At 38.8% G+C, this 20,566-nt stretch overlaps 2 protein-coding genes across 8 annotated transcripts in view; one reads left to right on the top strand and one right to left on the bottom strand.

Annotated features, from left to right (window-relative positions):
* The window catches only part of LOC131676824 (atlastin), a 29,127-nt gene extending 21,583 nt beyond the window's left edge, over positions 1 to 7,544 (bottom strand). For 2 of the 7 annotated variants that reach the window (XR_009303250.1, XM_058956165.1), the window contains exon 1: positions 7,298 to 7,544. The gene's annotated coding sequence lies outside the window, so the exon portion shown is untranslated. Of the gene's footprint in view, positions 1 to 4,628; positions 4,996 to 5,315; positions 5,523 to 6,554; positions 6,930 to 6,977; positions 7,113 to 7,297 lie in introns of those variants that run through there. The other 5 variants (XM_058956167.1, XM_058956168.1, XM_058956170.1 and 2 more) reach the window with 5 other exon arrangements.
* Positions 7,545 to 14,758: 7,214 nt separating this feature from the next.
* Positions 14,759 to 20,566, top strand: part of LOC131693485 (uncharacterized) — a 7,563-nt gene continuing 1,755 nt past the window's right edge. The window contains exons 1-15 of the mRNA XM_058981346.1: positions 14,759 to 14,879; positions 14,947 to 15,318; positions 15,403 to 15,588; positions 15,653 to 16,018; positions 16,084 to 16,260; positions 16,340 to 16,378; positions 16,439 to 16,462; positions 16,517 to 16,822; positions 17,772 to 18,095; positions 18,157 to 18,483; positions 18,548 to 18,829; positions 18,890 to 19,072; positions 19,148 to 19,348; positions 19,420 to 19,872; positions 19,935 to 20,563. Of these exons, the coding sequence (XP_058837329.1) occupies positions 14,858 to 14,879; positions 14,947 to 15,318; positions 15,403 to 15,588; positions 15,653 to 16,018; positions 16,084 to 16,260; positions 16,340 to 16,378; positions 16,439 to 16,462; positions 16,517 to 16,822; positions 17,772 to 18,095; positions 18,157 to 18,483; positions 18,548 to 18,829; positions 18,890 to 19,072; positions 19,148 to 19,348; positions 19,420 to 19,872; positions 19,935 to 20,563 (3,891 nt within the window). The 5' untranslated portion in view covers positions 14,759 to 14,857. The remainder of the gene's footprint in view (positions 14,880 to 14,946; positions 15,319 to 15,402; positions 15,589 to 15,652; positions 16,019 to 16,083; positions 16,261 to 16,339; positions 16,379 to 16,438; positions 16,463 to 16,516; positions 16,823 to 17,771; positions 18,096 to 18,156; positions 18,484 to 18,547; positions 18,830 to 18,889; positions 19,073 to 19,147; positions 19,349 to 19,419; positions 19,873 to 19,934; positions 20,564 to 20,566) is intronic.

Raw genomic sequence — 20,566 nt, 5'->3', positions numbered from 1 at the left:
AACCGGATATACTTTTTTTCGTTTTTAATTCTGTGGGACATAATCGAAAAGCTCCTGGCCAATTTTTAAACTTGAAGTTTAAATCCAATTTTCAAATTCTAATATATTTATAACAGGTTTTACAAAGTATTTTCTATTCCTGCTGCTTTAATTTCGGTCCATTCCATATTTCAAGTTGTTTCATATAATACTGGAAACAATAGTCATTGTAACTCAAACTAGTGAAAATTAGAATAATCATGTGATGCCCAAACTACTTTTATTCTGCTTGTTACTCATTTTAGGGGTTGCTATACTTTTAGCGAAATGAGGTAGGTATTCATACAAAATTTAGATAATACCTATTTAGTTCGGTGTAAAGTAAAAGTGAGTAATATGCAGAAAGCGAGTGGCCTTGACATTCGTCATTAGTATGAACCGTAATCAGAACTCTCACAAATCGTAATCCGAATTCTTTCGGCATCAACTACATCAGCAATAGTAGAAAAAATGTTTAGTACGTTTAGGTGAATTCACAGTAAGAAACGCAATCGACTTAGCCCAAAACATGTTGAAAAGTTTTATCACTTATTCAACCACAATATTTGGAAAGAAATGTTGGATCACCGCTATAGCAATGATTCAATTGAGGAAAACCATTCAGAATTCATATACATGCAAAACTTTATGACAACAATGCTCATAAATAAAATAAAAGTGTTTGGATAACAATACATTAATGTTCAATTACTAATATATCACAAAATTGCAAAAAACCCAATCTTCACGCGAAAAAACCGTTTTAACCGGGAAAAAACCTTGGGTTATTTCCCCATAATTATAAAAACCCGATTTGGTACATCACGGGCCACCACACAATGGAGGAATAAGTTAATCGTGGTCTGGCGAGGGTCGTGTAGGACCAGTAAGCCAATCTCGGTTTGAGACCCCAAGTTTTCCCGAAGAGTTTACTGCACGCCCACAGTGCTGTTGTTGCTTTATTAACGGCGTATGTCAGGTGCGAGTTCCAATTCAGTTTTTGACATTAAAAATGTCTTACTCCACTATCTGGGGCTAGGTGTCATTCTAAAATCTAAACTATCACCCATGTAACGAAACAATGTAAGGTTTGCACGCTTATAATTCCGATATTACTAGATGGATTTTAATCATTCATACACCAACCGATTCAGAAACACCAAACTTAAATATTGGTAATAATTTAATATCTCCCCAATAAAAGTTGACTTTTAAAAATTGGTAAAATTAAAAAGTTCACGAAAAACGGGAAAATTACCATTCGTGAGGCAGATTTCTCAGACACAGCCGTCAAGAGAGGGCAGCTTAGTTGCTCAATGAAACACGAAAAGTCATAAATAGAAGCAACGCATGTCCGTTTAAATCAGTTGTTGCTCTTATCCCATACGAGCAACATCGTCTCCGGGCGATGCAATAAGCGCTATCGATTTTCGGTAACGTTGGCATTTGCACACACTCGCACCTAAGTGACTAAACCATATACGGTTAGTTTATAAATAGAGGTGACGCGTACCCGTTTGAATCAGTTTTTGTTCTTATGTCGAACGGGTAAGATCATGGCTGCAGCGTCTGGGCACTACACTAAGCGGTAGACGCTATGCATTTTCGGCAGCGGTGGCCGTGTGCGGATTTTTCGGGTACCAGCACGGTGTCATAGAATGATTTGCAAAGTGGGTGGGTGGGGTGGTTTGGATTTAATTCAATACGGTGTGTGCTGCTTAAGAGTGTTGCGTTTGAAAAAAATATATTTATTTTTATGCATGCGTGTGCGTTGTAACTTGTTAATCCATGTTTACGACGCTTTGTAGCTGCGTAGGGTAAAGAGCCTATTGGATTTCATGTTTCATATTTCGGTTATATGTTTTTTATAAGTAAGGCATCTGACAACGTGCTTCTGTAGTTATTGCACTGTTCAGCAGCGTAGTATTTCATATAGGAGAGTACACTCAAGTTTTTTTACGCGGATTTTGAAATTTACGCGGTTTTCATTAACGCGTTTTTTTTTAAATTTACGCGGTTTTCATTTACACGGCCTGTATCCCCTGCGTGAAAAATCTGAGTGTAATTGCATCGGAAACAATCACATTCCCAGCAGAACTTTTTGTTTTATAATTTCAAAACAGAACTTACCGTCCCAGCAGCAGTTGAAGCGGATGTTCTTTTTCGATTCAAATTCAAGCCATGTCTTAAGCGTTACTGGACTTAAAATTGTTTTCCCAAGTTATCCAGTCAGAATATCTGTCCTACCCTATGTATTTAAAACACAGTTCTAATTGCGTTTTAAAGTATACAACAAATAGAACGGTTGGGTATACTAATTTAAATTTTAAAATAAATCTGTTTTAAATTATGAAACAAACCGCTGTACTGAAGATATAATTATGTCAGTCCTATAACCATATTGTTCCGACTGGAGGAACGTTAGTGTAACGTGGAGGGCTGAGTCACTACAAAGAAATTCTCTGGATTCTTCGCGGACTTCAGCTGGGGTTCTTTTTCCTTCCGGGTGGACTGTATGGTTGAGAGCAATCGCAATGGCCACTTGAGGACCGTTCCGGCGATGCTCAAACGAATGACGCTGACTGGTGGCGTATAAAAACTAAATGAAAAACCTTGTTTCGATGACACTAATTTTACTCCTTTATTAGGTTGCTGCTGCTTCGTGGTTGAAACTGAACTGAAACTGTTGCTGCTTTGCAGCGCAAATTTATATGCTAGAGGAAGGATAAGTCACATCATTAATAATACATCAACATTAATACAGCTACGCTGATACACGAACAGTGCAGTGCGACACCGCTCAATTATCGTTGCGCAAAGGGGAAACAGTATATGCTGTGACGGATGGAACACATATAAAACACCTATATAACATAAAACGCTGCAGAATTGGTTTAATAATACAATGTTTACACTACAGAGTTATAACACGTTTTAATAATTAGCAACAAGAAAAATGTCACCAAGATAGCATAAAAACCCGTTTTAACTGGTAGTGCGAACGTTGCATAACAATGTAATTTATCAAATAATTTCATTTTTTTCACCACTAATCGATCAAGAAATATTTAAACTTAAGATTGTTTACTTAAGTTCATTAGTATATTATTGAAAATTTAAATGGAAAATGAAATTTCATATTTCATGGAGAATCTGTATATTTCCGTTGGCGGGCGTGGGCTTCCTCATCACAGCTCTCAATATGGAACTTTTCTTTTGAATATATTTTCTGGACAGACCAGCCTATTTTTACTAGATGGATCAGCCAAATAATGCCAATCACCTAGTGAGATACTTGATTAATTAATAGATTACCGTTAAAAGACATTCAATAAATTATGTTTTGATGGGGAGGGTATACAGCAAATTGTAACATATGAAAACAGGCGAGTGAACAAGAACGTGAGTCGATATGTGTGATAGATAAAATTCATTTGCACGCTCTTGAAAAAAGATACATTTTTAATGTCACCGTGGTCGTGTCCTGTACACAACCCTTTAAGTTTTTTCTAGGATAACACCTAGGAGTTTCACTTCTTCTGCGTAGTTGAAAGTGTAAAATTTAAAAAACCTGAACCCGAAAATTTTATTCTTAAATAACCCGGTCCGAAACCAGTCTGTAATGCTGGACTGCTTAATGAAAAAGAATTACCGTTCTTTCAGCTGTCGCAAACGAGGAACGTTTTCAACTGAAAAGCCGTCATATCTGTCATTTAATGAAATTACCTAACTATCCTTCCAGAGATGATGTAGTCAAAAACTAGTGTCTTCGATGGTATATTTGGGCCCACCTTTTTTGCGTTTAGAAAAATGTCTAAGCCATTTTTGCGGTGTTTACAATCGAACCCAGATGAGCTCCGTATAAGAAAATCGACTTATGCCCGCCCTCCATTTTTATAGTGTGTTGGTTTACGCTCACTCTCATCAAATGATCTCGTAACGATAATAAGCCTAGAATATTGACTACCATACCATATTACTAGGATTTTGAATAAAACTCACATATCCCCGAAAGTACGGGCTACAGAGAGCCGGACAAGATCGTCCTGTTCCGTCAAGAAAAACATCCAGTCCTTCCCAAATCTGTTAGATATTGTTTAACTAATTCACACTGACAAATTTTCTTTTACTTCACGGATAAGGTCATAGAATAATTCTCGCATTTGAAATACATCACCATTTATCGGACCGTTTGTATTGAATTTTGCGCCAACTCATGCTGCCAGCGTCTATAACAAAGCCATGACGACAGTGCTTACGGCATGCACAGCAAAAACACGATCACAAACACGACCTTTGCTCACGTTTTACAGTTTCTTATCGATTCGCAACGCAAGGTTGAAGTACTCATTTTAGCAGAATGTAGTTAATCGTGTCATGGTAAGGTGTTAGTTTCACCAACTGGTAGTCATTCGTACATGATCACAAAAGATTAGTAAAATACCAGTATAAGTGCTCTATAAACGTATGTAAAAGAAAAAGGTCAAGTTCCGGCTAGAAATGTAAATACCATGGTACTGCTATTTCTCGCAATTCTCAATGTCAGTAAATTGCCGTTCATCGAGTTTCATACATACGATCACATACCGAAACACTAATACTACCATTACCTTCGAGCACCTTTACACCTTGTCGTGCTATTTAATGAGCGCTTCGAAAGTCTTTTTTCGGAACAAGCTACCGGTTGCCGGGAACGACTAATTAACCTGCGCTACTGTACGTAATCATTCAATCACTTTTAATACCCGCTGGCGGCCAATGAAACTTCCAATTCACACATAAATCCCTGTTACAACAGATAAGCACCCGAAAATGTTGGTGGTACGAGACATCCCACCACCGCTTATCACTTTCGTTCGATAAAGACCCGTCACGGGCTGTTTGTCGATGCAACAGCTTTAGCAACCAGCCGCGTGTGTTGGGAATTCACATTTTGGTCGCATCACACGATGTGCTTCGTGGCCACTTTGCGTCAACTTGGATGCAGTGTTGGCGCGATTTAAAATTTTTGATGTTGAAGCGTTTTACATCGGTTTGATAAATTATGCAAAATTTAGTCACTTCATTAAATGTACTACCAGTATTTTACATACAATTCTATTCTGAAAAACCCTTTTCATTTCTATTTAATTTTAACACTAGTTGTTAAGGGCAGTAATTATTTCATTTCAGGTCATTCGAGCAAATGACAAGCAAACATTTTATGCCACCATACTTTTAAAATGTTTCAGATTGCAATCATTCTCTATCAATCGTTCACAGTTCAACGAAACGGAAATGTCAGTACACAAGCTGACCTTTTCGCATTTGACAAGTATCACACTAACCCGGAATTGAAAAATCACGATCGGTGAGCCCGTGAAAGAAACTATTTTCGTACAAGAAACGTCACCACCACTCCGACCGCGCGTATCTGACTCGGGAGCCCACCACCGATCCGAGTGGAGAGAGAGTACAACCTTGACTAGCTGAGCAAACAGGGTCTGAACCTGTTGCTGCCCGTTGTACCTACTGGCAATCGAAAACGCAACGCGACTAGAAGCTGCGCCAGTGCGCCATACTTGCACATGCGCAACTTGCGTATTCGAAAGCAAAGAGCAAATTGTTTAACCTTTCTTCTTCTATACTTTCTATGTATACATCTAAACGAGGCGGGGAATGATAGGGAACGTTAGGCTAGATCCAGTTCTGTAGGAAATTCTCCAGGATCACACAAAAATGTTCTACATCTAAAATACAAACGTCCCACTACAAAGCGTAAAAACTAAAACACGTATCACATACCATCCTTTATTGTTCCTTGACCTGGCTCAATGGTTACTGTATATTTTTTGTCCCATGTTTTATGGAATTTTCTATATACATGGGACAATTATGCGTATAACGGCAGTACACTGGTAAATTCGATCTCGATCAAATCAACAAATCCAACTGCATATAGGCCGATGTTATACAGACTTCGTGTTTCACAATCTTGTAAGAATCTCCATTCGGATCGAAAATTCATCTTTGATAATAAAATGTATTATTGATTATATGAGACCCAGAAACATTTCAGTCCTTTGAATGTTCAAAACGATACTGATCCTCTGATCAACTGTCGGTTCAGAGTAACTCGAGTTTTTTAATGGCCCAAGTTTTTTTTGGAGGAATGGGATTCCAATAATAGTTTAGCCTAAGAGGACAATATCTTTAACGAAGTTACCGGGCGTTTCACCGGATTCCATTGTGGTTTCCGCTATTCAAAGAACTGGCAGACTTAGCGTAGAAACTACTGAGTTCAACCAATCCGTCGCTGTGAGCAATTATTTTGCTTACCAATACTGCCCATGATCGCATATTTGTCCCATTTTCTATGGGGTTTCCTATCTTTATGAGACTGATTTGCGATCATGGGAAGAATACCACTTTTTAATAATCCATAACTAACATGTTTCTTATAAGTAGTAGAATAATGCAAATTTGAATGCAGCAACAGGCATGTCTTAGCAGCTTCCTGAATATATTATAGAAATTAAAATGTGATTCATAGTTACCTACTGAAGATCGTAATCCAAGATACAAAATAGGGGAGAATACAAAAAAAAATCCAGGATGCACGGAAACCAAAACACCAAATAACAGTATGTTTTCTATAGACACTGACCAGCTCTTATCCGAAGACTAAACATATCACAAGATATCAAATTCAGACAAGTGGAGTTTGCGCACAGCGACCATAACAAAAAATTGTATGAACCCGATTCCTTTATGCTTGGTCCTGGATTTAGATTCCTAACTTTTTCAATCAAAATATGACAACTAGTACAAATGAACTAACTAGCTAAGCCTTCACGTTGACGCGTCAGCACAAAGAGAACCGTGTTCTTGTGGGTCAATATTTCCACCGAGCCACTCGCGACAGTTCAATCTATTTCACTTCGGGTAACAAAAGAACAATTTGTTATCAGCGATTCAACCTTTGGATCCGGAACGCTGTCCGTTTCCCACGAACAAAACGAAGAAGCTGTTGTCGTTGTTAATAATGGTTGACCGCCACAGTAATAATGCCTTCTGCCACAGCAATAAAAACCTGCTCTGCTTTTGCCACAACGCAATCACCTCAACTCGACTCCAAAAGGTAGTTCACTGACTAAAATGAAAAATACTGCACTAACATCACTATATTCCTCGCTCACTACGTTCAACGATTTGCTTTGATGTGTTGCAATCCAAACCAAGAGACCAAAAAAATCCACCTTTTTCACAACCTTAAGCTTCTTAGCACGATTTTGCTCACCGAATTATCACGCTAGTAATCCTCCCTTCATTTGCTGCCTAGTGTTGATAAGTTCAGTAGCACAATGTTTATGAAATTGCCACAAATGGGCAAACGATATTAACGGGGCAGCGCACTTCCGATTATGATCGCGATGAAAAAATAATGCACACTCCCAACTTGCTCTTTCGAACAATATGTTGTCTTGTTACTGGCGGACGAAACGAACGACGGGAACTGTGTGGCCTGCTTCGCGATTTGGAAAGATACGACGACGACGCATATTCTGTCACTGAAAAATCCAACAGTAACGCTCGAGTGATGATTCAACTGCCAAAATACGCGTCACACGTCACGCGTACACTGAAATAAAATTGAAAAAAAAATGACTGGGGGCTCTTTGATTTAATGTTGCTATAAATTTTGAATGTGAACAAAGCGACCCTTACACGTCCAATATTATGTACGTAAAATTTCATGCTAGTTTAGATACGTCATGTGTCTTCTTCTTCCGCATGGCCACATTCTAACTAGAGTGCTCTACTCGCAACAGGACAAACGTGATGACAAACAATAGTTATTTTCACGAGGGGGACGACACTCCGTGGTTTGTTGGTGAAATGAGCGTGGTTTGTTGGTGAAACCTCAGCTGAAGGCGTATCAGTACGATGCGGCTTAGCCGTACAAACGAGGCCTAGAAACCGAAGCGGCGCAAAGCCGCTGAGGATCCGCCGGGCGAGGTGGCCGCTGTCGGAAGCAAGCGAACTTGTGATTCACTCGTTTGCTCGGCTTACTCAAACATATGGTGTTGAGATAAACAAGAAGTATCACTTTCTGTTAGCAGCAATTTATTTGTCAGCTCAAGCTGAAATCATCAAATTTAGTTTAAGGTTATGATTTTAATGTGTGTACCTTACAATTTAGTGTTCTTCTCCCAAGTAATTTTAAGGATCAGCAATCCAACTCGGAGTGTGTGAAATTAACTGTAATTACAATCAATCAGATTATAATAAATTCATTCTTGATATAATCGATACTACTGTCTGTTTTCAACTCACGCAAATACAATGTATAGTGGCCTTCTTGGCAATCGACACTTGGTCTTCAATCCAACGTGGTTCGCCCACCTAGTTAGGTAACTATTAGTTTAAGGTTTCTAGATACTAAGATTTCATTTTTTCATTTACTTATAGGTTTAGCTTAGCTTTTAGCAATTAAGATATAATGTAGTATAGGTTTAGTTTTAGTATAGTTCACTAGTTTTAGGTTTCGGTTCACTAGCAACACGTAAATAATTCGCAATCTCGCAATATTGTTTCCTGTTGTTTGACACTACGATCGACCTGATATCCTCATGCCAAACCGTACTGATGACAACTATTTAAAGCGTCGCTTTGGTTGGCGCTTTCAAAGGGCCTGTACACTTTCATGGCGAATCGGTGATGGTAACATCCCGGCCCCCGTAACTCTGCGTATTGGAAGCAGTTTTACCATTTTCTTGAACATCTAAGATCGCCAGCTTGCACACAGGACGCACTAGAATGCCTGTCGTAGTCTGGATCAGTGCCTTACGAACTCTCTCATCTGTACTTCGCCTAAGTTCTACCACCTTTCCACGTATCCAATTATTCCGTTTTTTCCCATCTGCGATGAATACCAGATCTCCCACTTCGACTGCTCGCGTGTCCTCAAACCATTTTGTTCGTCTACATATAGTTGGAAGGTATTCGCGAAGCCACCGATTCCAGAACAGATCTGACTGGTGGCGAATCTGGTTCCAGCTAGATCGAAGGGCCAATCGGGAATCCGTTGGGATTGCGGCCGGTTGTTTAACTCCAATTGAGCTTCCCAGTAAGAAATGGTTAGGAGTTAAAGCCTCCTGCTCCGCTGACTCCAAGGGGAGGTATGTTAAAGGTCTGCAGTTCACGATACTCTCGGCTTCTGCCAACAGCGTTAGGAACGCCTCATCGTGTAACTTTCTTCCACTGTCTATACTGAACATTGCCGTCTTGATTGAGTATACCATTCGCTCCCATGCACCACCCATGTGGGGAGCTGATGGTGGATTGAAAACCCATTTGGTATGCTCGTTGGTGAATGTTTCAGCCAGCCCGCGATGAATTTGCTCCTGCAATATTCGCTCAGCACCCACGAAGTTGGTTCCATTGTCTGAGTACACCTGCAAAGGTGCTCCACGTCGTGCGACGAATCTTCGGAAACACATAATGCAGCTTTCTGCGCTCAGGCTGTGTGCGACTTCTAAATGCACTGCTCTTATTGTAAGGCAAGTGAACAGTGCCACCCACCTCTTCACGTCACTTCTCCCTGACTTAACCAATATAGGTCCAAAAAAGTCCAAGCCAATGTAGGAGAATGGCCGAACGAATGCGGATAATCGCGCAGTTGGTAATGGTGCCATCATTGGGGTTATTGGTTGGGATTTTTGTATTTTGCATCTCTGACATTGTCGGGCTATTTTTCTTATAGTGGTTCGAAGATGAGGAATATAGAAATTTTGCCTTACCTCGTTCACAACTGTTTCGTTGTTGGCGTGGTGATATCTTCGGTGATAATCGTCCAGCAACAATTGGGTGACTCGGTGTTGCTTGGGAAGAAGGATGGGATATTTCACACCGAACCCAACATTCACTTCCATTGGAATTCGCCCATTTCGCCGGATAACACCATGTTCATCCAATATAGGATTTTGACCGTATAGCTGACTGCTCTTACTAAGAGTACCCTGTCCTCGCGTTGTCTTCAGGATGGCACATTCATCAGGATAGCTTTCTAGTTGGCATAAACGCAAAATAGAGTTTTCCGCAGCAATTATTTCGTCTTGTGTAAGGCATCCTGTGAAGCGCGACTGTTTGACGCTATCCCTAGATCACAGCACGAGTAAAAGCGATGTGGCGTAGCCACATTGGGTTGTGGAATTAAAATAAAATTGGCAACGCTAGCAAGAGGTAACCACAAATGAACACTCCGGATGAACCTATCATCAATTGACATTTCGACGAGTTTTGATTCGAGCCAATAATATGGGCCCTTTTGACGTACGGCACGTGTAAACGGGCACTAGAGAAAGGTATTAAACTTATCCTGACGGAACGGTGACGTTCCGTTGACGTTGACGGAAGCTGATGTATCGTCTGAATCGTCCTTTACTCAAAACATAGAGGCTATCCCTATAGTTTAAGCACGCGCCAAAGCGAAGTGGCGTGAAATCACAATAAAATTGGCAACCCTAGCAAAATGTAAACACAAATTAATGAACACTCCGGATCAACCTATTGCCAATTGACATTTCGAGGAGGTTTGATTCGAGCCAAGAATAGGGGGCCGAAAATGTCATCGATATCAATATTAATTCTTCAAAAGGGTTAATGACATATTTCTAAACAAACTTATTTCGCCCATTATTCCGCTGCCGAGTTGAATTTCATTAAAAATACACATGAACCCACATCTTTACCCTTGGTAGAATCAATTTCAAATGCTTTCGAATGTTATAACAAATTAAAAGACATCAGCAAAACAAAACTTTGTTTACAAATCTAATTAGCCCTATTCAAAAGTTGATATGGAAATGCTACTATGCGGAAAAATAAAACAACCCACAGAATTAGTTCTTTTAACTTATATTTTGGCAGTTTTGAGTTTTGTGAGATTCGACTCAGTCGAGGTCGCTTCCATGGAATAAGGTACTTTTGAGTTTTTTGAGGTATACTCAAAATAAGCCAGGTTCAACTTAAATTTAGGCATATTCAATTTAAAGTTGAGTATAAAAAGCCTGTCAATGAGCTGTGATTTTTGCCGTGGTTAAAGGAAAACTACCTTCAACACGGTTTACCTAATTTTTACCTTATTGCACGATACCCCGAGATTGAGTCAAAGGAGCTCAACTTTTGGTAGTTTTTCGTATCCGTGCACCTTTCTTTCTCTTCATCTTGATTGGAAGCAGCATAACTTCTAAGACAAGACGTGACAATAGAGGGGCCGTTTTTGTTCCAATTTTACGTCAGAATGGCCCAGCTCCTGATTGGTTGATTCTGACTTTTTGCACCGTACGCAATGTTACTGCAGGGATATCGAAATTATGTTTGGCAGTGTTGCTATATTTATGGTAAAAGATTCTCATTACTTTTGACAAATAAAATTAGTATCGTTAAAAAGTAAAAGTTACTAAATTGAACTGAAATTGTGCGGCAAAGTGAAACAAGTTTTTACCATGCACTTACCGTATACGTAGTTGATTAACTGTAAGAAAAATAAGACAGAAACAACACTATAATCTAAAATTATTCAGAAAATGGCTTCATCAAAGCTTACTAAACACCCATGACATGGAAAAAAGGTGCCCTACATCAATATAGTGGATTCAAGATAAAAAACATTGTCGGCATAAAATAAATTAACAAAACTCCATTTTCATTAATAAAAATAGCAACACTGTTTGGAAGATTTCGGCAGGGTGAAAATGTGCGAAAAAAAGAATGAACCAGTACACGTTGCGTTACATAGCGGTACTTTCCGAGCCCTGCTCGACCGGAATGACATTTGGAGTGCTCTTTGTTTACTTGGCTTCACAGGTTTTCTACACGGAAACGAAAAACTACCTAAAATTGAGTTCCTTTGACTCAATCTCGTGGTATCGTGGGGGAACTTAAAATTAGGTAAACCGTGTTGAAGGTAGTTTCCATTTAACCACGGCAAAAATTACAACTCATTGATAGGTTTTTTATACTCAAATTTAAGTTGAATTTACCTAATTTTGAGTTCACCCCAAACAACTCAAAAGTACCTTCCTCCACGGAAGACCTCGACTGAGTCGAATCTCTCTTTTTTGTTTTTGACAACACTAATAAGTGCGAAAGCGACGCAAAACTTACTCAAAAGTAAGTTAAAAGAACTTTTCTGCAGGTTGTTTTATTTAACCGTGTAAAGAACAGCTGATTAGCCAAGTAAACAAAGAGCGCACCAAATGTCATTCCGGTCGAGCTGGGGCTCGGAATGTAACGCTTGTAGCACAGCTTACTCTGGTTGATACCGTAGGAAAAATAAGAAGCCGATTGTCACGTCTTGTCTTAGCATAACTTCAGGAACAAATCAAATCAAAAACATAAATTTTGTTGCCAGTATTATTGAAAGATTCGGAAATAGGGAATGCGGAGTTGCCAGTTACATCAAATTGGTCGGAATTTTAGAAAAATAGCATTGAGATTGGATAAATTCTCGACAAACATATGATTACGGCCTAAAAGCCAACTGTCAAAATCCACTTTGAATGGAAATTCCGGACAAACCGTTACACGCCAATCACAGATGTTGGTAGTAAACTAAAGAGAAAAGTTTTCTCTTTCATAAACTGTTGTGAACTGTGTTCAACTAGTAACGGTTTGTCTGGAATTTCCATTCAAAGTGGATTTTGACAGTTGGCTTTTAGGCCGTAATCATATGTTTGTCGAGAATTAGTCGTAATTTTTTTTCGAATTTTTCAGTAATACTCAATTTGATAGAAAATTGTTTAATACTTTTTTAAATTACCGAAACAATACGAATTCATACAAAATTAAACGGAATGTAACAATTATTCTGAAGTCATGTTCTCCTCAGTTATGGTACATTACCACCCTTCTTTTTTACTGCAAAGTATACTTTTATATCTAAATTTACTGTAAAACGTTGAAGTTAGTTTCTGTAGTGTAGAATAACATTGGACTTCACTGCAATTTATTGTAAAATTACTTAACTTAATGGATACAATTTAAATTTTTGAGCTATCAGTATTTTGAATTGCTGAAACTTCCAGTTGATGAAAATTCGACAAAATATTGCTAATTTCTTGCGAAGAAAATTGGTGTGTACACATCATAGAGTTTTTAGCTATTCTTTAAAACTGCTTTATGAATCAACGAAGCACTCTTGTATGTTATTTTGATATTTATTAAAGTGGGTCATTAAATGAGAAAAAAAAATCTTTTTTTTTTGCTACATACATCGATAAATCTGATTTTCGTTATTACAACAATGTTTTTTTCCAACTCAGGAAACGTGAAAATAAAATTTAAATTTAAAATAAACAGAAGAATTTGACATACATATTTTTACGTATTACAACGATTTTTTTTTTTTGAGATAATGTCATGTATATTGGACCTAAAATTTATCGAATGGAACGGAAAACTATATCTACGCTTTTTCTTGAAAAGGGCGATACTAGCAGTAATACCATTCAAAAAAAATCTACAGTGAATATTTCCAGACTTGGTTTTATTTCCTATTTAGGAGCTATTGTGTTTTTTTACATCCTAGATTGCATGATTCAGTGATCGAAACCCAAAACTTTATAAAGTATTTGAAATTATTAAATTAAAATTTGTTTTTGCTATTTAAATTGACAAAATGATAGTATCGCCCCTTTGGCGATTGTTTACTTTTTCGGTCCCACCTATCAGCATTGAAGTATCGCCCTTACGTTTTTTTACAATAACTAACGTTTTACACCCCCGATTTCGTCCTGCTTTTTTAATAGCGATCATTGTTACTATTTACAGCTGGTATCAGCTTAATAATCCTAAAAAATAACAGTTTTGCCTCTAAACTGCTAGCAAAAAAAGTATCGCCCTGTTTGTTTGCATGGAGCGTGGAGGGCGAAACTTTAAATAAACAAACAAAATACAGTTTCGCCCGTTGTATTTTTTGCTGTAGTTTAAGGTTCAAGTTACCTTTTTTTAAGCATGTGTTAGAATTGAACGCTTGGTAGTGTGCGTAGGAAAATTTGTGTTCAGCTTTGTCACCGAATTATTCATTTAAACCTTTTTAAAACTCTAAAAGAAGAATATCAGTCGATTTATTAGATCATCACGATTCAATTCATGCAAAATACCTGCTGGAAAAACCATCGGCTTAGCTAAATGGTGCTTTTGAAAAAGTGGCTGTGGTTTTTTCATTGCGCAGTTGTGTTGCGTACCCCAGCTCGGTGTGGTAGTGTGATAAAAAATCACAGTCACTTTTTCAAAAGCACCATCCAGCTAAGCCGATGGTTTTTCCAGCAGGTATTTTGCATGAATTGAATCGTGATGATCTAATAAATCGACTGATATTCTTCTTTTAGAGTTTTGAAAAGGTTTAAATGGATAATCTGGTGGCAAAGCTGAACACAATTTTTCTTACGCATACTACTAAGCCTTGAGGTAACTTGAGCCTTAAGAAAGCAATATCGTAGAATCCAATTTTTTAGGTTAATTTGTTGCGTTTCAAAGCCCTCATTCGCATGTATGAAAAAAGCCTTATGTTTACATTTGTAAGTATCGCCCTTTTCACAAAAAAGAGTTGATATATAGCTTAATGACCCAATAGCGGATCGTATTGAACAAATACTCTGAGATTTTAACCAAATCAAAATATCTATATGTTTAGACGACACGTGAAAATATGAATGATTGGCACCCCTGAAGTCGATTGACATATCATGGTCATCTGACAGAACTATAAGCATAAAAATTTATCAGCAAACGAGTCGGCGTTGCGTCCCAAACTAGTTTATTTCTAGATAATAAGGAATATTAGTTGCAATTAATGTTAAAACAAATGTCGAAATGTTTGTGTTCTTTCTTTAAGTTCTACTAGTAGAAAAAATGACATTAATAGAGGCATTTTATCCACAGTTATTACTGAAGACGATGTTCCGGTTGGATACTCGTCGGAGCAGGATGATGACTACGATGAGTACGAAAAAGATGTCCCTGAAATCGAAGATCCGGCTGAAATTTACATCGGCAACACCGGCAAGGTTTCTGCAAGCAAGTTCTTCAATTTGTTCAAAATGTACGGTTTCATCACGAACATGTTCATTTGGCGCACCCACAACCACTTGTATCACGCTCGGATCACCTACAAGCGAGGACCCGCTGCTCAAAAAGCAGTCACAGAACAAAATGGAAAGTTTTATAATGGGAAGCGATTGCGAGTGACGCTCGTGAAGGATAAAGTTCCACTGAGTTATCCAGCAGCAATTCGTATCGATGATCTTTGTGCAGGTTGGTAGAAACTACAGACTCGGAACCGAAACTTTTTTCCTTATTGAAGCCTTACGTTATTTACACATTTGTTTCTTTGTAAAGGATGCACAGAAGAGGATATCTACGAGCACTTTGCACCATGTGGAGAGATTCGGTTTGTTGTAAAAATTGGATTTTCTGCGTATATTCAATTTAACTCCACTCAGTCGGCCACCAATGCGTTGTCGCTCGAAATGATTCTCAACGGAGATCCTTATACCATTACTAGAATTTTTAGTGATGATCGAGGTTAGCCGATGAGATTCAAACTTAGACAATCGGGTGAAACTAACAAATTTACTTCCTATTATAGTGGATCATGAAAAATCGATTGAAAATATGAAGCAGATCAAGCATCGCAAACCATTTGTGATGGTGGAAAACTTTCCCCGATACGAACAGGAAGTACCGCTGAATCGATACAAGAGTTGCTTTGAAACGGTAGGACTTGTTCAACATTTCAAAATCGCTCCGACCTCGAACGGAACGGTTACACTGGCATTGGCGATGGCCAAAGCCGATGAACGAGATATGGTGATTGGTAAATTTAACAATACGATCCAAGATAACAAAGTGCTAAAACTTTACATGGTACCGGGTAGGGCAGTTATGACTATCCATCATGCCGCAACGTTCGCGTCTGCTAAGTCATCGGTTGTGGTTTCTGGTATCCCTCCTTGTAAGTCCCAATTCTCAATATGGTTAGGCCTGGTAGTCCTGGTCGAATGAATATGTTTTTTACAGATTACAAAGACTACGACGTTTGTATGTTGTTCAAAAAATGCGGAGAAATCAATTTTTTGGAATGCTTCGACGGCATATGGTTGATAGCCTTCGAAAATCAGTCTGCGGTTTCATTGGCGCATTTTTTCCACTTCTCGATTAACAAACAACGACTAGTAATTCGAAACCTTACACCAGGTATTTATGCTTTATAATAGTAACACAAACATTATTGGTTATATTAAAAAATACGATTCTCAAATGAGCATTTTTTCAGACACTCTGCCAGGAAAAACGTTGGTCAAATTGCACGATTGTAAGTTTACGACAATGAAAATTTTTATGCATATTTAACATTTTCACACTTTTCTTTCAGATGAAGAACCTAAAGACAAGAAAGGTAAATTTTGAACTCAGAATTTTAGCTAAACTAAGTTTGCTTTTTTTCTCGCAGAGCCGGTTGCGAAAGTTCCACCACGTCCAAACCGTGCGGATGATTTTTTGCTCAAAGCGATGCAATCAATGGATCAGCAAATAAAAAGGAACAACAGTATACTACAGCAGCAGGCAAGCGCAACCGCTGACACATCCGTAGCGACAAAGCCCAAAATTACAGAGAGGCCAAATAATATCGTCATTAAAACGGTACCGATAGAAACGCTGAAACGGCCTGCTGAACCGGTAACAAAGATTAATACTTCGATCGGACGGGCTAAGGCTGACGCTAGTAATACTTCCGCTGCAGAAGCATCCGATGATGGTAAGTGATCGCGCCAGATGTAGTTCAAATGGTTCTAATCAAACATGTCAAATGGTCCTAAGTGCAAATGAGGCTCTCTTCTTGTATACTCTCTAGATGATTAGGGCCTCATCGTAAAACTTTCCAATGTTGTTTCCGTACATATCGAAAGATTCTGATTTCGTTTGACTGGGCATTACACCGGTGTTTTACTGGGCCTTACACCGGTGTAATCGCTACTACACTCATTCAAACTTGGGTGTAATCAGTCAGTTCTTCGCACTTCACCGATGTTGAAAAAACTAAAAGGCTATATATGCTAAGAGTTAAGGAGCAAACGTTATAGTGCCAGAGTTATTAACGGAAGAGAAAGTCAACAAGGAGAGATTGTCATTTGCACTTAGGACCTTTTCACATGTTTGTCTTGATGCTGTCATCTGATACGCACGTTATCTACGTTATCTGATACGCTGTTTGTTTGTTGGTATATACACCAATAAGGCCTTGGTCCCAACGGTGATTATTTCGACTAGATCTGTTTAAGGATAGATAAAAACATTGCTTCAATCGTATTCCTCGTCACGTGGAAATCGAATGTAATAGCAACTCGTTGAAGTCTGGTAACAGCGCTGTGGTGATCGTTGTTGGTTCTTTTCTGAAAGATAGTCGCAGGAGAGAACTATTACGCTCGAATGCGAGCTTGAAGATCTAAGCGTTGGAGAGTTGTAGTGCAATAGACTATGGCAGATTGTATGTTCGAAACGAATAATGCTTGAGAGCAGTTCCTCCAGAAGCTGATTTCAGTTGAGTTCCAGAGTAGCCCAACAATTTCTACTGCGAGCTCTACCCTCCACGAGATGATTTTCAAAAATCATTGGAAAGATCTTTGAAAATTAACCTATAATAGAAATTATTTAAATTTTTTTCTTTCCTATGCTACAGAATTGAAATATGCCTTCTTTTTTCCCAGACGATAATACCGCGGAACGCAAAAATTTCTCTACTAATAGCAATATCTACATCGGAAACCTCGCGAAAGGACTAGACGAAAAAGATATATGCGAGTTATTCAAAAACAAAAAACTCCAGAATGTGACCGTATATTGCAGCAAAGATTCGTACCACCCCACGGCTGTAAGCTACGTAGAATTCGTCAATCGGTCTGACATCGCATCGGTCATTCAACATAATCATGACCGCTATCGAGGCAAACGTGTCATGATCGTGCGTGGACGTAGGACGAACCCCTTCTTCGCTAAGGACAAAAGCTTCATGGTGAAAAACTTGACATCAGGTACTATCATTGCATTGGCTACATGTAAACAATAAATAATAGTGCGTTTATCTTGTTGTAGGTATCACCGAAGAAGGTTTATTGAATGAAATCGAAAAAGTGTTAGGTCCAGATACAGTCGGAGATGTAATCAGACCAGCATATCACTACGCATACGTCAGTCTGGAGCAGCATGTTGTAACAAGTAATGCCATCGATCAACTACGGGAAGCTTTCACGCGTTTTAAAATCGATGTGTACCAATTGTATACCAGTATACCAAAGCAGATGATATATTTTTCAATTAATCCGCAGACAGCGGAATCAATGCGAAAACTTGAGGGTCTGAAAAACCCATCCGAGATGGAAAACAGCGACAAAAACTTTGGCGTACATAACGCCCATAAAGGTCAGTCTGAACAGAGATAGTCTAAACATCAAATGTGCAGGTTCTAATATTCCAATATTTTCAGTATTCGTTGGTAACATTCCGCGTGATACGTCGGCTGAAGATGTTATCGACTATTTCAGCAACTATGGCAATGTTATTGACTACAGCCCCATTGAGAAGAAAAGCTGCTATTTGCGCAAATCGGCAATCATCAGTTTTTTGAATTCAAAACACGCTCAAAATGTGCACTGTCGCAGCAATCACTACTTCGAAGGCAGTAAACTAAAAATACATTCAATGGAATACCCTCCATATCAGTACAGACCCGAAACGCAAATAGTGACTGTCAAATCACATAGTCCATGTAAATTTTTCAACGAATTACGCATACCATAAACTTAAATAAAAACTTTCCTTCCTTCAGTTCTGACTTGCGACGAAGTGCAGCACGCACTCAGCCCACATTTGAGAGGAATGCGCATTATGCGTTTCGATGCGTACGACGATCGTGCAAACTTCATAGTAAAGCACATTGGTGGGAAGGGATCTACACTCGAGAAAGTGTTCGCTTATCAATATATCAACGATGAGGCAATTCTAGTTATAGGTAATTGAAAAAAACGATGATCCTGATTTTACTCTACATGTGCCTTTTTTCTAATTAAATCTTCATTCGATGCAGATGGATTAGATCTGACCCCACCTAAAGTGGACGAGGCACGGGAAAGTAAACAAATTTCCAATTCTTTGAACCGACAACAGAAGGAAAAATATCTCAGCTATGTAGTATACAAAGAAAATGTTAAAGAGGATATGGAAATCAGAACGAAGCCGAGCAGTGAGCAGGACATTCCATTTAAGATGTTTTACAATGACAATGCAAGTGAGTATTTCTGTCCCAATCAATGAACGATGTCATATAACGATCCCAGTAACATTCATGTTTTCTTGCAGTACAAATCAACAACGTTTCACTGGATACAACGTTGGAGAACATTCGCGATTTATTCCTCAAATGTGGAAATATATCCGACTATCAGGCGCTGATCCTCGAAGAAGACAACAGCAAAATTTGTTATGTAAAATTTGAAACGGATCTTGCGGCTGATTTGGCATGCACGTACAATCAACGTCTGCTAAACGGGAGCCGGATTCTAATACATTTGGCGAAGGAAACCGTGCACGTAGAAAAGGATCGAACGATTTTCGTTGAACAGCTCAATCCGCAAACTACTGCCGAACAAATATATTACGCCTTCAGTCGATTTGGAATGATCAAGTTTGTTCACAAGCAGTCTCCCTTTACGGCCATCGTGTGTTTCAAAGACCGGGATAGCATGGAGGATGCTATCAATGCACAACAGAAGGGCAGCTCCGTAAGATTCGTTATCAGCCAGTGTTATAAAGGTATGTTCAATTATAAATATTTGAGATTATTTTAATCTGTTCTACGCAAACAATATTTCTAGATTACGATTCTCGATTCTTCAACAATTTCACGACCCAAGAAGAATTTATTTCCATAGAAGAAATAAGAACCACACTGAAACCTCGCGTACGGCCGGAATATCATCAATCTAACCTGGAACGGCAGGTGTTCGAAGTACTGCCAGAAAAAGTTAAATCAGTGCTCATTAATGAGATTTTCCTGGCGCGGAACACCATCCCCAATTTTAGCAACCTCACTAAACCGGAACAGATCGTGGCACTCAAAACAGAATATGAAAAGTTTACACAGAAAGAATATTTTGTGGGCTTAAATGTAAAGGAACAAGAAAAGCTACTGGACATAACGAAAAATCTTCAGAAAGAATACCCATACGAGGAAGTAAAAAATATGGACATCCTGGAACCGATCGCGAAACAACCTCGAAACGATCAGCCCAAGAACAATCAACCAGACAAAAAATTCGCAGCCAATTGGTACTCCGAACCATCGCAAGCAGACAAAATAATCCAAAATCCACCAACTGCGCCTCTGAACGCACATCATGTGGCACAAGCACTTCCATCCACCGGATTGCTGAGTTACGGTGGACCTCTCAGCCCAGCTAATCCGATTCCTCCCGTGCTCGGTTCTACTATAAACACTAGAAACGTA

This window comes from Topomyia yanbarensis, chromosome 1, assembly GCF_030247195.1.
Source record: "Topomyia yanbarensis strain Yona2022 chromosome 1, ASM3024719v1, whole genome shotgun sequence".
Classification (NCBI taxonomy): domain Eukaryota; kingdom Metazoa; phylum Arthropoda; class Insecta; order Diptera; family Culicidae; genus Topomyia; species Topomyia yanbarensis.
Note: the sequence above shows the minus strand (reverse complement) of the source record. Positions and strands in the feature narration are given on the sequence as shown.